The 19,999-nt window shown below is 39.9% G+C and overlaps 2 protein-coding genes across 7 annotated transcripts; one reads left to right on the top strand and one right to left on the bottom strand.

Annotated features, from left to right (window-relative positions):
- Positions 1-114: 114 nt before the first annotated feature.
- On the bottom strand, positions 115-15,706 carry LOC101155677 (5'-AMP-activated protein kinase subunit gamma-1). Of its 6 annotated transcripts, none has more exons than XR_013655907.1 (14): positions 15,169-15,706; positions 14,356-14,407; positions 14,171-14,271; positions 14,023-14,104; positions 13,887-13,945; positions 13,727-13,772; positions 13,594-13,648; positions 12,316-12,442; positions 12,012-12,177; positions 11,891-11,928; positions 11,582-11,728; positions 11,372-11,471; positions 10,673-10,738; positions 115-255 (listed from the first exon to the last, which is right to left on the bottom strand). XR_013655907.1 is itself a non-coding variant. In XM_004068494.5 (13 exons), the coding sequence occupies exons 1-13, from the start codon at positions 15,175-15,177 to the stop codon at positions 10,728-10,730; spliced, it is 993 nt and encodes a 330-aa protein (XP_004068542.1). In that variant the 5' UTR covers positions 15,178-15,706; the 3' UTR covers positions 9,001-10,727. The 6 variants fall into 6 exon arrangements, 2 of the variants coding, with proteins under 2 accessions (XP_004068542.1, XP_020558704.1); XR_013655905.1 differs by lacking the exon at positions 15,169-15,706 and adding an exon at positions 14,602-14,759; XR_013655906.1 differs by lacking the exon at positions 115-255 and adding an exon at positions 2,988-5,989.
- ankrd33ab (ankyrin repeat domain 33Ab) lies at positions 4,193-6,470 on the top strand. The gene is made up of 4 exons (XM_011474673.3): positions 4,193-4,453; positions 4,530-4,659; positions 4,735-4,875; positions 5,219-6,470. The coding sequence occupies exons 1-4, from the start codon at positions 4,193-4,195 to the stop codon at positions 6,034-6,036; spliced, it is 1,350 nt and encodes a 449-aa protein (XP_011472975.3). The 3' UTR covers positions 6,037-6,470.
- Positions 15,707-19,999: the final 4,293 nt, after the last annotated feature.

Below are 19,999 nucleotides of genomic sequence, written 5' to 3'. Positions count from 1 at the left end.
GATGATGTTGATCTGTCTGACAGGTTCAGCCATGCCCAGCAAATCACATACTCAGCCTGCGCTCACTCCTATAGCAAGAAGAAACGTCCTGGAGAGCACTCAGATCCGTTTCTGACATCCTTCTAGTCTAAACCTTGTTTTTTAAACGCATTATGCAATCCTCATCAGTTTCCTGTCCAACAGAACTTTTCAGGATGGTGAAAGTCTGTAACTAGACAGCATTGACTGGTCAAACACCCCCATCCAGTGGTTCATCTGAAACACACCAAAAAATGAGATTATCATGGAAAAGCGTCTTCATTTCCACACTTCTATCAAAAAATGTAACTTTCATATAGATTTAGGACCCACTGTGTAATTGATTTCAAGGATTTATTTGTTTATTTTTACATAAATTGGGGTTCAACCTCATAAATGATTCAATGACAAAAAAAAAAGATAAGATTCTGATCACATCAAATCAATCAAAATTAAATATTTTCAAATACTCTGTCCATCTCCAACACTTCAGGACAGGTCACTCCAGGTCAGAAGGGTCCAGGTCCTGCTGGAAGATGGAATCTGCATCTCCATCCAGATCATCAGCAGAAGTTTTCTAGAACATTCTGCAAGACTGTTGCAGTGATTCTGGATTGAATAAAACCAGAGTTCACCAACACCAGCGCTGGACATTACAGCCCAAATCCTGACTGACTGGAGAGATCTCACTCTGGACCTCCAGCAGCTCGGGTTCTGCTCCTCACCAGTCTTCCTCCAAACCCCTACGACCTTGATTCCCAGAAGAAAGACACAATGTCCTTTCATCAGAAAACAGGACCTTGGACCACTGGCCAATGGTCCAGTCCTTCTCCTTGGCCCGGTTGAGACGTTTCCTCCGTTGGTCCAGGTTCAGAAGTGGTTTGACCCGAGGAATTCGACAGTTGTAGCACGTCTCCCGAATGGGTCTGAACGTGGTGGTTTTTGAAGCTGTTCCTCCTCCTCATTCCACTTTTTCCTGGAGTTCTGCAGGTTCTAAAATCTTGTCCTTTGGATAATCCGCTGAAAACCCTGGTCTTCTCTTTTGCTGGAGCATCTTCTCCTGCCCCATGTTGTCCTTCCATTGGACTTTCTGTTGTTCTGCTCGGACACAGCGCTCTGTGAACATCCGGCCTCCTTAGCTAGAGGCTTTTGTGGCTTACCCAGACTATGGAGGGGGTCCATGATAGTCCTCGGGATAGATATCAGGCCTGAAGTCATCCCCATATTGAACTGAACTACAGTCCCTGACAAAAGTCTTGTCGCTTATCCATTTTGTAGAAAGCGTATAACCTCACTTTTAATGAATCCATTGCTTTTAGAAATGTCTCATATGAAAGCTAAAACCCTCCCAAATTATGTTCGATATACTAAAATAAAATTGCTTCACTGAAGAAAGATGGATCATTTAATGAACACAGAAAGGTCACATTTTGGCAAGACAAAAGTTTTGTCGCCTACAGAGAGTAATGTGAAAATTTATCAAATAATTTACTTCAAAAACAAAAATATGTTGCATAACATCAGTGAATTAAGTAGTGCTACTGTGAGATCCATATTTAATATCTTGTATGACTTCCATGAGCTTGAAGGACAGTATCCATGCGGTTTGACAATGATTCATACAATTTATCGATGAAGTCATCGGGAATAGCAAAGAAAGCAGTCTTACATGCCTCCCAGAGTTCATCAAGATTCTTTGGTTTCGTCCTCCATGCTTCCTCTTTCATTCTACCCCAGACATGCTCAATGATGTTCATGTCGTGTGACTGGGCTGGCCAGTCCTGGAGCACCTTGATCTTCTTCGCCTTGAGGAACTTTGATGTAGAGATGGAAGTATGCGATGGAACACCATTCTGCTGCAGAAGTTGATCCCTTTTATGGATGGGAATGTAAGAGGTAGCTAATACTTCTTGATATTTTAGGCTATTGATATTGCCTTCCACCCTGCAAATGTTTCGCACACCCCCATACTGGATGTAACCCCAGACCATGATTTTTCCGCCACCAAACTTAACGGTTTTCTGGGTGAGTCTTGGGTCCATGCGGCCTCCAGTTGGTCTCCTGTGATGTAATTCAACTGAAGACTCATCTGAGAAATCCACCTTCTGCCACTTTTCCAGCGTCCATCCTTTTAGCAGCTGTGGGCCTTGGCAAATGCCACACGTTTTTTCAATTGCCTTTTGTTTAGTGCTGGTTTCTGGGCACTGATTCGACCATGGAGGCCATTTTGAGACAGAATTCTACAAACTGTTCTGGTTGACACAGGGACTTGAGTTGACCAGGCCTGGTGGAGCTCTGCTGCAGTGGAAAAGAGGCTGGCCTTGGATTTTGGAACCAACAAACGGTCCTCCCGAGCAGTTGTCTTGCAGGGTCTGCCGGACCTGGGCTTGTCAAAAACATCTCCAGTCTCTTCAAATCTTTTTCTTATTCTTTGTACTTGACGCTGAGACACATTGAAGGTGTCAGCCACCTCAGCAGTGATCTGGTCTTCAGCCTCTTGATAATCAACGCTTTGGTCTCAGGGTGAATCTTAGGCATGTTGTCAGAGGTCAAGTTGCAGTTGATGTGAAGGCTTGGTGTGCTGGGGTTCTTTTTATACACACCCACTAATTGATTGATCAGTAATTGATCACAGCTGAGGCTGTCATCTAGGATTGGGTGCATCATATGACAAGGCGACAAAACTTTTGTCTTGCCAAAATGTGACCTTTCTGTGTTCATTAAATGATCAATCTTTCTTCAGTGAAGCAATTTTATTTTAGTATATTGAACATAATTTGGGAACGTTTTAGCTTTCATGAGACATTTCTAAAACCAATGGATTCATTAACAGTGAGGTTATACGCTTTTGTTTCTACAAAATAGATAAGCAACAAGACTTTTGTCAGGGACTGTACAATTTCTTTCCAGAAACAATTTTATTTCAGATGCCAGGTATTTGTTTGGAAGTAAATGAATCATCACTAATGTTTTAATTTTTAAATGTGTTATTTATTTGTCAATATTGAGTCATTTAGCACTTTTATCCAAACCCTCCTATAAAGCATTCAGTGAATTTGAGGCAATGTGAGGTGAAGTATTCTGCTGAGAACACATAAAGGCTCTAAAAACCAGGAATCAAACCACCACCAGGCAGACAGCTCATTCATATCCCGATTTACAGCTTCATTTGTAAGGAAATGGCAGGTAAATCTTTTACATTTTTAAACATAAACCGAGTTCAGAAGTAGTTAGCAGAAAGTCAGAGTTGTGTTGAGAGTAAAATGACCTCAGCAGTGAGTAATCTTCTCTAAAGCTGTTGTAAGTGGGATGAGCTAAGCACAAGAGATCAACAGACAGCGTCTCGGCATGGGAGACTCCTCCTCTTTGTGATTTACTGGGAATGAAAATGAAGAAAGGCTATCCGCTTGCAGGTCCTGGAACAACTTTGTTGTTGTTTTAGAGGAAATCAGGAGAACTCTGGAGGAAGAGAGAGGAATCTACCTGCAGTCAGAAAGGTCACAGATACCGTCACGGTAAGAAACTGAACTCAGTCGTCTGTATGCTGGTCTAATAACACTTTACAGTTTGCAGAAAGATCAGTCCGAGGCTTTGAAAGACGAAAACCAAGACTTTCTCAATGACAAATCAAAATATTATTTTTCAACAAATCTGTCAATAAAACAATGATTTCCTTGCTTTGAATTCGGTAGAAGTTTTCTTGTCTGAAGTTATTGGGTTTGGGTTTCAGATTTAAGTGCATGCTGGACTGTTGGTTTGACGCTGTGAAAGAAAGTGGAGAAATTCCTTCATCCAACAGAAACAGTTGCAGAGACGGAGCAGCAGCACCATGTGACTGAGGTAAATCTGAGGTGGCTGTTCTTCATTTAGCTGCGCCGTAAACGCAGCAGCACAGTTACTGCTGATCCACCTAAGTGGCCTTTTGAGCTCATGATGCCACACGTCAGACACAATCGTAATCCCTGACTCCAGTCACCCTTTGCAGTCAACCTGTGACTCGCCAACGTGCCAAATCTAAAGCCTGGTGCACTGTTTGGTGTGACACACACCAACAAGTTTGACACCTCTGATTTGCAAAAGTCATGGATGGTTTGTGGAGAGGTTTTTGCCTCATCAGTTTCTGTTTGTAAAATATTTTTAGATGTAAAGGAAGAGGCCAGTGTTCTTTTGGAAGATGGCCTCTGTAGCGGACGACCCACATCTGGGCTCGGGTCCTGATGAGGACGACTCTCCTGCATCAGGACGAGACACGGACGCCGACAGCATCCTCTCTGATGACTCTGTGCTCCCAGACTACACACCAGAAATCCCAAATAACCCAACAGCTTCCAGCCTGTACGAGGCTTGTCTGCGCAACGATGCCATTTCTCTGCAGAAAATCCTGGGGGGAGGAGTTTCCAAGGAGGCGGTCATGAAGCTTGACAACAATGGCAGGGTGAGAGCTTAATCCTCTGAGAGACATTCTGCTTTTGACAGAGTCACTGACCGGCCTTCAATGGTTTTACTTGCAGAACTGTTTGATGGTGGCCTGCTCCAAAGGTTTCATCGACATCGTATACGGACTCCACCACTGTCCATTTGTAGACATAAATCACCAAGACAACGAGGGAAACACCGCACTGATGATCGCGTCTCAAGCAGGTGAACAGTGACAGTTGCTCCATCATCAGAAGTGCAATCTACCAACTGTGAGGCTGAACATCTGTCCCGCTGCAGGTCACATTAGCACAGTCATGTATCTCCTGAACTACTTTCCTGGAGTAGACACTGAAGTGAAGGACTGCAGAGGCTTCACAGCCCTCATCAAAGCGGCGATGACGGGCCGCGATGATGTTGTGGCTGCACTTGTTATGGCTGGTGTGTAAGAACATGAAACCCACCCACAAACTGTCACTCTTACGTTCAACTTTTAAGATACAAGATTCATTGTAGGCCATGTTTGCCTCTGGTGATCAGAGTACAGGAGCCAATGACCCAAGATCAGTTTAAGGGATCATTCAGAAGGAATTATCACATCTTAACATACATCCAGTAATCTCAAGCTTACCAGTATCCTGGTTAGTTGTAGCTAAATCACTTGCTTATTTTTAGTTTACTTGTTACCGAAAAATCTATGAAAAACCTTTTTACTGTACACATTGAACGTAAATGTCCCATAGTTGAGAAAAAAACCTTTAGTTGTTTGATTTTCATCATCCAGGAGCAGACATACATGCAGTGGACTCCACCCGTGGAAAATGTGCCCGGGACTGGGCCCTCAAAACTGGTCGCTATGAGACCTTTCATCGTCTCCGGCGCCTCGCGGCGAGGCCAAAAGCAGAGCAGTTCTGTGAGAACTATGTGGTCGAGTGGCCTGAGCTCAGGGAGAAAGTGGCCAAAGCCGCAGCTCAGAAAAGTCCAGCAGAGAAAATCACATTACGAATCAAAAACACGTTTGGATTCAGCTTTCCACGCGATCCCCAGGACAATGGGGTCTTGGACCACATGGTGCGCATGACCACCAGTGTCCACAGTCCTCTGATTTCTACGGGATGCCGGCCGCTCTGCCCCACAAGTCCTCCAGAGATGGGAAAGAGGCGACTGGCTGTAGCAGAGCTGCTGAAAAAACACTCTCTGAAGGAGCTGGAAGAAAGCTCCGTGTGCCACAGCATTGGCTCAGCGTCCCACGTCCTCCCCTCAATCCACTCAGCAGAAACCGTGGCCGCCACATGCTGCCCCGACACCGAGCGGCGGGGCAGCATCCTCTCTCTGGCCTCCACCAAGGTTGCTACCGCATTTGTTCCCCGCAGCATGGCGAGGAGGAACAGCGTGTTTCCTTCTGGGTGTATTCCTAAAATCAGCGTGGACACGCCTGCAGATGCAGCGCCAAAGAAGGAAAAGAAGAAGAAGAAGAAGGAAAAGGGCTATCTGGAACCCCCCAAGTGGAAATATAAGGAGCAGAAGGACGAGAAAAAGAAGGAGAAGAAGAAAGCTGAAAAAGAAGAGAAAAAGAAAGACTGTAAGAAGAACAAAGCATAGGTTTCTAACAAGTCTTTTTTTATTTATCGTCGTGTTTATTATGAGAAAAAAAAGTTTAATTTATATATTTTGTTGATACTTTTATGATCATGGCAAAAACATTAGATTCATGCTTGACTATTCAGACAAAAAGATATGTAATCATAAGCCTATGCCACATTCACTTGCATAATATGGACCAAGAACCCATTTGTGTTTAGCCATTTTGTACAAATATATAATGTTTCCTTAGGGAGAGTGAATAATTGAAGCTCCTTTTGCTACATGGCTAAAGACTAGATCTTTATTCTGTAACCCTCATGCAGTATAAGCAAGTAAAAAAGTGTGATTTGATTCTGCCAATACTGTGCCCTTAAAACGTGTTCTGTTTGTGAATGTTGAGTCCAAAGTTTTATCCTGATTCAAGTCCCAAATAAACACATAGAAAAAGAAAACATGACACAGCTAGATTCAATTCACCAGTCTGAGACCAAACAAAGCATCAGGACTGTAGATTGTAGTACTGTTGATCATTTAGTCGTAAACTCCAAACGTTAAAATGTTTTACTGAATTCATTGAACTCAAATTAGTGGCTTTAGTTTTGCTTCAGCTGCTCAGTGTTGCTGCTGTTCCTGTTCATACCTGTGCGCTACAAACGTAAAGATGATGCACAGATCATGGATTATTGTTACCTACGCTGGGCCTGAAGTGCAAATAACATTACAAAAAAAGGGCTAGCCGCAAAAACATTTTAAAGACCACAACGGCGATTAAAACAAAAAAAGTCAAACAAATATTTTAAAAAATCAGCATCACATTTGAGAAACTCAATAAAATTCCAGAAACCAAAACATAAATATGATACAAATTTATAGAAAATAAAAGAAATTTCCATTAAACAAAATGAAACATTTAAAACAAGCACAAAGGTAGGTACTATGGGACATTGCTGATTGTAGGATGATGTCTGTCCATCATTTCAAATGGAAAGTAATTAGACATGAAGCGATATATCGTCATACAGTCAGAGATGTCTGTTGTACCTTCTTGTTCCGGTTTCTTATTGGGTTCATTTTTCTAACATTTTGTTTTGTTTTTTGGAATTTACTTTAGTTTTTTTACATTTGTTTTCTAAAATGTAATGCTGATTTTTTTTAAATCTGATTTTAACTTCAGGACCATCGTAGTTAGAGCTAAAAGAAAACATTCAAATGTCTTTTTTTTTAATGATTTAGGCCCTAATTAGAATCTAAAAATGTCATTCTAATATTAAAGACCCACTCAGATCATCTTTTCATCTATCTTCAAAGCTTCCCCAGTGGTCTTTAATTATGATTATGCTGTTTCTAGCCAAAATCCCAAATGCTGTGTCATTTTCTAAAACATAGTTTCTGAAGTGCGGCAGGAGTTCATAAAAAAAAAATCACAAATGTGGGCGGGACTGTTGGCACGGAGCAACCCCATGCTAACATGCTGCTGGCTTCCAGTCCCTAACATCCCTAACCTGACATGGTTTGATCCACATTCCAGCTCAGACGAGGAAAGCAGGTAGTGAGGAAAACAAAGACGATCATCCAAGTGGATGATCAGAATGGAGCGGAGCAGGAAGCTTGTGGTCCGCTGATTGGAGCACCTACATCATTGCTGCAAGCTTTTTCAAACTGCCTTTTTTATTTTCTATTACACAAAATAAGATGTTTTTGTGTCTACTCCTGCTTTACAACGATTTGAATGAAGACATCCTCAGAAATGCAATTTTGAGCTTAATTTTCTTTACATATTTCTTTTTCTATTATCAGAAACAGTAACATGTTAAAAACACCACAAAAAAAACAATTTTCATTGGAGTGGGTCTAAATATGGGAACTTGATCGCCTGGTTAGATTCTGTTTAATGGTCTGAAAAAATCAAAATGGTTGATTGAAGCAGGAAGACAAAGAAAGGTTGGATCTAACCACAGACAGTGCTCAGCTTGTCTCAGGATAAGACAATGATGGAGGGAAATCTTTCACTTTAGTGATTCGAAACTTGTCTATCGTTTCTTTATAAATGCTTTTTTGTCCTCTCTGGCAGAACTGAGGACTGAAGGACTACAGAACATTTCCTAAAGTTTGATGGGGTGGAACAGAGTAAAATGAAAGTTTACTCTGTTTACCTATCAATCAAAAACATGTCTAATTGTGCACAAATCAAATTCTAATAAAAATTTAAAGCAGCTTCAGATTCGGTTTTAATCAACAAAATGTAAACATCGAAACAAGTTTTTGCAAACAAGTGTGTAATATTTTACCTTTTAACATAAGAGTGAAGTGAAAGTGCTGCCTCTAGTGGTCATTTAAGGAACTGCTCTATAATCAGGGTCTGTGGCCATTCTGAAACTTGAACTGAGGAGCATTAACAACGTTGCCCTTGTGTAATTATTGCAGTTATGAATTATGAATCTAATCTCTGCATAATTGACTCCTGAATAGGGCTGCACGATATGAGGAAAACTCGCCATATGCGATTTTAGTGATCAACATTGCGACGACGATATAACTTGCGATAAATGAACAAATAGAAAAAACGTTTCCATTTCCCGGCAAAAGTTTAATTTAACTAAGAGTCAAAATACCTTAAATTATTCTCCAAATGACCCTCAGGCAACATCTAACATAAAAGCTCCATCCCATTGGTCAGCAACGTGAAGGGCTCCATCTGATTGGTCAAATGCATAAAGGGATTATTCAATTCATTAAATAGTTGTTTTAGCACCTTTAAGGTTTACCATTTATTGTGATTTTCGCTGACTTTTGCGATCTGGACATTGCACAGCTTGAAATCGCGACAACGATAAATCTGGGATTAATTTTGCAGGCCTGTGCTGAATGGAACATCCTATGCAGGCTGTGTAGGGAAATCATTCAGTCATAGTGTGCATTAACTCAGCTTTCACAGAAACTCCTGAAAGAGTTAGTGCAAACTTGAAAATAAAGAGGCAAAGATTTAAGGATATTATGCATTTAAAAGATGCCAATGAATAACTTTTTATTGCTTTGTCGTTAAATTGGAGCTTCAGTATGGATAAGAACAAAACCTGTGAATTTACAGAGCGGTTTGCATTCCGTCTTCAATTCATGACAACAATAAATGACAGGACGTGTTGGTTTGTGGTGACTTTGGAGTACAGAAAAGAAAATACAAATAAAAGAACCTGTAATATCTAAACTTATGACTTTTTATGGATTATTGACTGACAAAAAATCTCTATTTGTATAATTCGACAAAATCTTAATTTGACCAAAAAGATGTTTTGCACAAACATTAGACTTTGAAGCAACGATGTAAAGTGTTGACAATATAAATACAAAACCCCAAATGCGGGTCAAAAAAAAAAAAAAAAAAACCAGTCAAAGCAACAAACAAACAGTCCATTAAACATGTAGCTTTACAAGATGATGACAAAATCTTTTTCTTAAAGATACTAACTCCCAAATTAAATGGCTGGGTAATTTTTTTAGCAATCCCGTCATGTTCTGGTCATTGTTGTAGATTATGACAGACATGAAATAGAGGAGAACTTTGAACTTCCTACAAGGTCACTCTGAAGGCAGACGTGTTGACAACACTGACAACTAAATTCATGAATGAAATAAGATTCATTCAAAGAAAAACGTTAAGAAGCGTCTCTGACTGGAAGGGCTTTTTAAAGCTGCAACAGTCCCATCTTTTAAGATTATAAATCTATTCCTTCTCTTCTCTAAAAATGAGCCAATTGAAGAAAAAAAAACATTGCTGGGTAAAAACAAATCCATGGATATGTTCATTGATTCCCATCCCAGCAGCAGGTGGATTCATTTAGGGCAGAGTTTAACTGTGCTTTGACATCCTCACCTGCCTTAAGTGGACTTCAGGTGTGTTAACACGTCTCCCTCCGCCCCTCACCGCCTTTAGTTCTGATCTGATGCGGAGCCGTTTCCTAATTCTGAACGTTCACAGTACTTGGGGTTCTGCAGGAGCGCAGGTTTGTTTCTCATGTAGGCTGAGTAAATGTCACGTCATATTCAAAGTCAAATGTGTGCAAACTTGTAGATTATACTACATTATGCTAACAATGGAATAATATTGTTACATATTCAAATCTAACAAAGAGATTATTATTGATTAAATTAACATCATTCAGGTTAAAAAAAGTCTAAAGGGTGTTTTTAGAGCCACAGTGCTCCCATTCTTGCAGCTCTTTTGTGCACATTTTAATGTGAGCTACATTGTCATGTTGGCAACTCTCAAGTGGTTTTAACTGAAGGACTTTAAAATGTGGTTAAAGTGTTTACAAATTTTAAAATAATGCAGCTCAGTGAAGAAGAAAAAAAGTTTATTGTGCTTAGAAGAAACTTTGAAGGGGAGGCAGATGTTAGCATTAGCATATCCATCTGACGGCTGTTGGAGGACAGCTCTTTTAGTGTTCAGTTGTGTGTGCTGCAGGAACAAACTCCAGGTTTGGAACAAACCAAACCAGCAGAGTTTGAACACAGCTTTGGAGTTAGGCTCCCCCAAGAGGCAGGTCAGTACTACTATGATTATTATGATTGTGACATCATCAGACATGATCAACCTCAGACTTTTGCAGAGAGAGCAGAGCTGCAAACATTAGACATTTCAAATGAGCCTTCTCACATGCGTGGCCTTTCTCTCCCTTTGCTCTGGTCTCTTCTGAAAACATGATCAGATGTTAAGTTGAACCTGTAGATGGAATGATCAGGAGTAAAAATCCATCAATAAACAAAACAAAAAACATTCCATTGTATTGATAGTCAAAAACCAAGGGGTGTAACGATTAATCAATTATTCAGTGAATTAATTTGTGGTCCTACGATCCAACCAGATCCATCCGTCTGGGGCAAATTGTTCATCAAGTTGACTAATACCATTATAAGATAATTTCTAATTCAAATAAATCAATTATATCAATTTTGGAAAATAGCATCTGGATTGAGGTAAGGTAGGTTTATTTTATTATAACATGGATTCTTTGGACGTGAAAAAACAACAGTGGGCAGGAAACTAAAACGTGAATGGATGTGACATTCATTCTAGTTTACTTGTTTGATTGGACACATATTTAATTTCCACTTGATGATCTGGAAGAAATCCAAGAATCTGGAAAACTTCACTGTTCAGTAGCAGGAATTTCTGTCTGAGTCTCACTGCTGGAAGTTTGGATAAAGACGTCCTGGATCCACTTTAGGTCAGAGAATTGGATCATTCAAAATGAACCGATATGGACTACGAATCATATCGTCAACCACAAATGATGATATGAATCCAATCATTGATAAAACGAATGGTTACACCTCTAATAAAAACTGTACTTACACTCTTCTTTGTTAGTTAGAACTAGTGCTTGGAGGATATCTGACAGGGAGACGATTCCCTTGACCACTTCCTGTTCATCCACCACAACTAGTCTGTGCACCTGGAACAAAAGAGGAAGACCATTTTTATGGAATACTCCTTTCAGGAAAGCAAAAACGTCTTTTCTACATTTCCAGTCAGAACTGGGTGGAAGTGGAAAGCGAGCCTTACCTCCGCCTCCACCAGTCTGTTGATGATGGCCTCAAGGGTGTCGTGTATGTGGCAGGTCAGAACCCCCTCAAAGTACTGAGAGCGATGCTGCAGGGCTTTGGTTACAGTCACATCCAGGTTGTTGTACGTCTTTTCTGCTGCCAGATTCTGCACAGAGACACCTTGATTTGGCAATTTTCCTAACTTTCCTCACTGATCAATATCCGCAAGTTAGCGCTTAGAAGCAAGACGGACCAGAGTGGTTACATGGTTCTCACACAGCTGTGACAAAACAGAACATGCTGCATGAGGGGAAAGGTTTTAACTTACGATAACGTCAAATTTAGAGTATATGTCCACCACCCGTCCTGCAAAGCAGAGACATCCCATCAGACCTCGGAACAAAGAAAACTTGCAAAAACAGAGAAATGACTTTAAGCAGCCCACATACCTTTTTCATCCACAACGGGGAGTGCAGACACACGCTGTTCAACAAAAATACCCAGAGCTGTGTACACAGGTGTGTCTTTACGCACCATGGCTATGTTTTTAAATGTTCCAATATTCAGCTCCTCCACGGTTTTACTCAGGAATGAGGGTCTGGGCATCTCTGATATCTGAAAACAACAGATTATAACCATCCCAAGAAAACAATGGAAAAATGCTGCCAGGCTAACAAAAAGAGTTGTTGCCCCACAGTAGATTACTGCTGTAAAATGTGAAACTCGGGTAAAGACGACCTCAGAGGAACTCACAAACAGCTTCAAGAACTTGAGAATCCTCTTGTGTGTGAGTATATACAGGGTGTTCCCTGTCAGGGGGTCGATGACTGGCAGTCTGTGAATCTTGTTCCTCAGTAGAGATGACACTGCATCATACAAGCTATGGAAAAAAATCCTGTGAGATTCTATGTAGACTTTTTGGTCAGCACTTTTTTAAATGACAGATGCTAACATAAAGAAGTATAAAGCTAAAGCTTTTGAAGTGTGAAAAACAAGCCCACCGTAAGCTGAAATTTGGAATAGCAGCCACCAATATAGCTTCATGTCATTATTGCTCCATTTTTGGGGGTTAATAAGGTACAGATCCACCACCAGTGTGTGAATGTGTGAGTGAATGTGTGTGTGACTGGATGAATGGGTCTGTGACTGTAAAGCGCTTTGTCCTTGTAGGAAGAAAGGCGCTATACAATTATACACTATTTACCATTTACCAGATTACCTTTTCAAAAACTCTGACATAGTTCAGTACAGAGCCCAGTCAAGAACCTATTGCTTTCAGGCATTTGCAGATTACAGTGGAATCCCTGAACAAACATGTCAAGCCATTTCCTAGTTTCTCTTTTGGGGTAAGATAATGTCAAACTATTCCATCAGTGTTCCGGAGATGACCTATTCAATTACCAGTGCTATTCCCAATGCCGGCCCTGAAAAGGCTTAGAAATGAGCAATTTTCTATGAGAACGCCTCAGCTGTAGATCCACCTTAAAGACCCACTCCAATGAAAATTGGGTTTTTGATGTTTTTAACATGTTCTTGTGGCATTTCTCATGATTGAAGACACATATAAAGACAAATTTAAGCTCAAAATTGCTATTCTGAGTATTGCTTTATTCAACTTGCTGTGAATTAGGAGCAGACACAAAAAAAGCGACGCATAGAAAAGATCGTATGTGTGACGTTGAAAATACCCTGGGCGGGCGGCCACAAGCACCCTGCTCCAAGCTCTCAGCGACCAGGAGGGGAAGGGGGGCGGGGTTGCTCCACACCAACAGTCCCACCCACAAATCATAGGCAAATTTCTAATGAACTACTGCCGCTCTACAGAAACTATGTCCTAGAGAAGATTTGTTGACTTTGGCTAAAAATGGCATAGTCACAATTAAAAGACCACTGGGAACGCTTTGAGAATAGATCAAAAGATGATAGTATAATATAGGCAAAAAAACAAAAGACATTGTTTGCCCACTCATCAAGACTTTAAAGTAAAAAAAAAAAAAAAACACAAAGGTTTAAAGTGCTACTGCTGCTCACCTGGCATTGGGAGAAATGCTAACCAGAGGTTTGAAGGAGTCTTGAAGGTACAGTTCTATTGGAAACATAAAAGATCTTACTGCAGTGAACGTAAGAATAACTATGCAGCAAAACTTGTTCCAACCATTCCTACCTCTCCATGTTTCAATCTTGTGTTCTTCTAGTTCATAAATCTGAACCTGAAAGTGTAAATAGAGTATTAAAGAAAGTAGCTACTGTAACTAACATAGAAGTCTTGCAGCTGAAGTTGGACATTTGAAGGCTTCGTCCACTGGCGGACTAAACCATCTTACCAATGGTGACTTGTAGTAGCGATGCAGAATGTTGATAAAGTCTGTGATGGTAAGCATTCCTGTAGGGGAAAAAAAACATGAGCTATAAAGATGTTTATTCACTGAACTGAAATCCAACAAACAAAACAAATCTTACCGACAAAGCACTGTTTCTTACTGTCCCACAGAGGTGCTGCTCTCACCCCATTGGACACGAGAGCAAAGAAAGCCTTCTTCACCTGCACAATTATTGACAGTTACCAACGTTCAAGTGTTCATCTGATGGATTAAAAGGTTTCTCTTACCTGAAGTGATGTGTCAAACACAACTAGCTTGGAGCTGGTAGGTACAAGATCATAACAGCGATGAGACTTCATAAACCTCGTGTACGCATTGTGTTCGGAGTCTGAAGAATTGATCAAAACAAAAATGAAAACACACCTCAGTCAGTCTACGTCAGAGTCATAAGATCTACAGAAAAGTCTGTTACCTTCAATGACGGGGTCTTTCTTGCCCTCAAGATCATCAATAGTTACTGGAATCTGGGGAAACAATTACATAAAATAATAAAAAGAGCAGTTTAAAATATACCAACTGTACCAAAATCATAGGTTAGGATGGCTGACCAAATAACTGGATTAACCAAAGAACCGGAGTGAACATGTTAATGATTATTTGAAACACACCTGCGTATTTTGCACCATGTCAAAGTTTCTTTTAATAAATATATACTTACATTTGTTAATTTACCCGTTTGTAAAATAAAAACAATTTCCGTTGACGAAACTGGTCCGACGTTGTTCATTTAACCACCAGGAGAAGCCACGCAAAACAACAAACTAGTTCCTGAGAAGATGTTCATGAATAGATATACTTTAAGACGAGGTTACAGGTTATAAACATGCAGAAAGTACTTTAAGAGCCTTTGTTACTGGTTTTCTCTACACTAACGTGTTAGCTTGTTAGCTAACGGTCTGTCTGTGTCAGTCATTTACCTTCCCTCTCGAGTTAATTATTGGTTCAAAGACTTTAAAGAATGTCTTTATTATGCTTACTACAATTTAACCCGTTTATCCATGTTTGAATACCCGTAAATAAACCGTTTCCGAGGCCGAATCCTCAGATAGGGAGATTTCTAAACACACAACCGACAGATCGAAAACAAACGTGAAAAATAAGTTCGTAGCTAGCAGCTAACGCTAGCACTGTTTCCAACGTCGGCTTTAATGATTGTATGATGAGTTAGGAGCATATTGTGAGTAGGCTTTTAAATGTGCCCAAATAAACAGAGCCAATCACTTACACAATCCATATTCCATTGCCCGTTCGCCTCCTTTTGACCGGGGTGACAGGACGCCGCGCCAATCTATTTCCGCTCTGACCAGAGGAGCTGGACATGCGCAGTAACGAAGTCGCTGTAATCGGTGTCTGAAGTGTACACAAACAAATCTAGCCCAACCTTTTTAACGCCGCGGACCGGTATGGCGTCATTCAAAACTTACACGGTCTTTAAGATGTGGCGGGCCACTTTTGTAGGCAAGTTATGGAGGAACGGAGACATTAACATTACGAACACCAAGCTTTTATTTTGACAGACATGTCGTACACCGCACAGGTCTCATCCTCTCCCCTTCCCACTCTCGTGGTGCAAAAGAGAAGTACTGTATCAAATGTAGCTTTTTTTTTGGAAGTGGAAGGCTCCTCTTCTGCCTCCTGGCTGGCCCCTTTCCCCTTGGCAAATAAACTTTCCAAAGGAGTTTGTTTTACTCCTTTTGTTAGCTCCTGGGTTTTATTCTAGCGGTAACCCATCACGTGACCGAGAAGAGCGCCTTGGCCTGCGTCCAAGTGACATAGACGGTGTAACAGAATCGAGCAGTTTTTCAAAATAAAACATCTTTCAGATTCCGAAATAAAGCAAACGGATGACAGTTATTTATTCTGTGCGGCCCGCCAAGACCCAAGGACCGGTTATAGAACACATTTACATTTCTGGAATAAATTATGTCCTCAATCTTAAAATAAAACATGCAGTGGTTGTTTTCTTTTTTTTGTTACTTGTGACCGAATGCCCTTACATTTACACCCCAAATGGAGACTGGATTTGGTAGTGGTTAGTATACAATGTGATTAAAAACTTGACACAAGTTCCATAAAATTGAAGGTTACAATATACTCGTACAGTTGGACCGCGCTCCAACACTGCATGAGGGCGGCTGCCTCCAGGGACTCCTCAGCCTCACTGCACCAGTGGATAGCCACCAACAACCCCAAGGGAGATCTCCAATCCAAACCCTCATCAGGAGTACCTGTTCAGGGCCGCAATACACACAAACAAACCACAACCCCAACAGTGATTAAAAGAAAACACAAAACAGAGGAGGAGCACCGGAGCAGGACACCACTCTGTGTGGTTTCAAAGCCCTGACTGGGTGGTTTATTTTTCTGGCACAATTACATGAACCCCAATGAGGCTTAATGGGGCTTCTATTCCCATCCCTACTAAAAAGGTCCACATGTCAAGATCACTCACCAAGGCCAAACCAGGAAACCAGCGTCTAGCTGGGACTCCCACAGCTGCCCGTAGAACATAAATTCATTTTGCATTGTCTTAAAAAAATTGGTTTTGGTTCAGCTATTGTTACATTATACCAAATTTTTAACAGCTCTATTAAATTAGCAGGTGGCACCTCTCCCAGATTTAATCTAGAGAGAGGAATTAGGCAAGGTTGTCCTGTTTCTCCATGTCTTTTCCTTTTAGTTTCTCAACTGTTAACAGATCACATTAAATCCAGTGCAGTAGAAGGCATCAATCTCTTTGACAAAGAACTAATTATTACTCAACTTGCAGATGACACTACACTTTTTCTAAAAAATGAAAAGCAAATTCCTGTTGCTTTTGACGTCATTGGGACATTTTCAAAGGCGTCCGATCTTTGTTTGAATGTCAATAAATGCGAATTAATGGCAATTAAAGAATGTGTTGCTACCACTTTGTATAATCTTCCAGTTAAATCTGAAGTGAAATATTTAAGCATTTTAATACCAAAAGACCAACATGCAAGAAGCTCCCTAAATTGTAACCCACTAATAGAAAAAACGCAAAGGAAATTGAATCAGTGGCTCTCCAGAGATCTATCCTTGAGAGGTAGGATTTTACTCAGCAAAGCAGAAGGTATTACGCAACATAATAACATACGCAGCTTTGGCTTTACATGTGGATGATATAATTATCAAATAAATTGACAAAATGCTTTTTAATTTCATCTGGAAAAACAGAACCCATTACTTAAAAAAAATGTTCTCATGAACTCCTGTGACAAAGGTGGCCTCAATTTTCTCGATTTTTCTACCTTGAATAACACATTTAAAATGAATTGGCTAAAACAACTTTTTAGAAATCCCAGCTCCATTTGGAACACTACACCTCTTCATCTTTTATCTAAAATTGGTGGCGCTGATTTCTTTCTCATGTGTAATTATGATGTATATAAAATCCCACTTAAGTTATCTGCATTTTATCGCCAAGCCTTCCTTTCATGGTCCCTTGTATACAAACACAACTTTTCACCTCACAAATATTCTATCTGGAATAACAAGAACATTTTATATAAACATCAATCACTCTTCATAGAACATTGGTTTCGAAATAAGACTATTTTTGTGTATCACTTATTTAACAATCAGGGCTTACTTTTAACTTGTGAGGAATTTCTATCTAAATTTAACTTCCCTGTTCCACCTTTAGAATATGCTAGAGTGTTTGGAGCTATTCCCTCTGGTGTCTGCATGCTGTTTAAGTTCCAACACAGAGTTAATATTGAGGAGCCTTTTCTACTCTCTCCCATAAATACTCCTGTGGGGAAAATATGTCTGACCGGTTATCCCAGGAAAAAAACCAAAGCAATAAGAACATTATTTCAAACGAACATTGTTTCACTACCTCGTAGCATGTCTTATAGGAACATGTTTGCTGAAGACATTGCATGGAAGGAGGTTTGGCAAACACCCAATACATTTTTAATCACTAATAAGGTTAAAGAAGTTTCTTTTAAGATTATCCATAAAATTTATCCAGCTAAAATGTTTATACAAAACAGATTTAAATTAAACATTGAGACACTTTGTAGTTTTGGTTGTAATTCCCCTGAAACAGTTATCCATCTTTTCTGGTATTGTCCCAAAGTTAAGGTGTTTTGGCAGAAGATATGTGATTTTATTAATGATAAAATTGATTCTTGTTTTGTCTTATTTTGGAAAGATGTCTTGTTGGGTCTAATATCAAAAAATATGCAAAAGGACTCTTGTTTACTTTTAAATCTTTTACTCATTTTGGCCAAATTCCATGTTCATAAATGTAAATTTTCTGGTAGAAAACCCTGTTTCACTGTATTCGTTTCTGAGTTAAATCAGTATATCAACAGTATTCGAAATTCAGAGAAGCAAAAAGCAATCAGAACATTGTATGTATGTGATAGATTCAGTATTTTTCGTAGAGTTTAACCCCCTGGCTTATTTCTATTTCTATTCTTGTTCTTCTGTATGTTACAGATGTGTATTTGATATTTGCAGTTGTGTTTTTTATTGCATACCTAAAAGTACATTCTTTTAAAATGGCATAATGTGCAATAAAGTTGAGTTAAAAAAACAACTCCCACAGCTGCTATTTATCAGCCTCATGGGCCAATCACAGCTCAACAGACAGGTGGTGGCCATGAATGTTGGCCTATGGTACTCCATGAGGGACAAACTACCACCCACAGCCCTGTCCGTCACATACTCATTTAATGTTGGCTGTTGCACTCACACCACCTCAAACCTGGCACTTTCTAGGACATAGTTTCTACAGAGTGGCAAGAATTCATTAGAAAGTTGCTTCTGAGTTGTGGGTGGGACCATTGGCGTGGAGTAAGTCTACCTCCACTTCCCATCATCCATCTGTTTACACTCTAGTTTACAGTCCTTCAAATGCCAGAGCTAACATTAGCGGTGCAACAAAAACAATGAGTAACACTGAAGCTTTCCAGTTGTACAGTTTAGAAGCAAATTCCAGCACAGACGAGGAAAACAAAAACGTTCATGGATCTATTTTGTCTACAAATGGCTCCATAATCCAATTGTGATGTAATTTACCTTCATCCCAAGAAGGCGAAGGATTGGAAGTCAGGGACGCATGTTACATCATCACATCGTTTCAAAAGAAAAGTCGAAAGAATAACAGTTTTCAATCGTTTTGTTGAGAGGACTACGAATTTTTCATATTTAACTACAGGAAGAGGCCAAAGAACATTATTGCATCTTGTCACATTTTCTTGACTTTATCTCTGTTGAAGCTGCAAAGCTAAGCATACTGCAGACATTGAACACTTTCCTTTTCTTTCCACATAATAATAATTAATAAACCTGCTCATTCATTAAACCTTTTTAACTAAGAGCTTTGTTCATTTTTCCTGTCTTTTCTTGTGTTGATGGAATAAGGTTTTATGTCTTTTTCCACCTTATTAACTTTACTGTTTTAGTCCCATCTACACACTCTCATACCAACCAGCTGCTGCAGAGCTGTTATGCCCTAGGGATAAGGAGGGCTCCAGTGCCTTGCCCAAAGGCCCTTTGGCACACTTGGGCAGGAAACCAGGTACACTGTGAGAAAAGATTTTCTTGTTCTGACTTTGCACAGCACTACTCTGAAGTAAGCTCTTTATATTCCTTCCTCTTTGCTTGTATTATTCGAATGCGTCAACTTTGTCTTCTTGCTCCTCTCGTTAAGGATAACAGTGAATCATCCACCTCCATGTAATCCCAATTGTTCTGATGTATACGATCTGATAACATCTTAATTTCAGAAATAAAAGGCTAACCTATAATTGGTAGAGATCACCTGCTAAATATAAAGATATATATAAAGATATGCATATATTTTTAATGTAAAAGTTATGACTTATTAAATTATAGAAAACCAGCCCAATTTTCCTTGAAGGCAGATATGTGGGCCACACCACAGACCCGGTGGACTACAGAACACATTTCTGATATTTTTTCTGTTACACTGACATCACCATGAGTTAAAAAAATGCTGTAATTGTTACCTCTCACATGACCGTGGTTTCAAAGTAAAAAAAAAATCGAATGCAGCAGAA

This window comes from Oryzias latipes, chromosome 5 (assembly GCF_053564925.1).
Source record: "Oryzias latipes strain Hd-rR chromosome 5, Olatipes_Hd-rR_3.1".
Taxonomy (NCBI): Eukaryota; Metazoa; Chordata; class Actinopteri; order Beloniformes; family Adrianichthyidae; genus Oryzias; species Oryzias latipes.
This window is presented reverse-complemented; position numbering and strand designations above follow the sequence as displayed.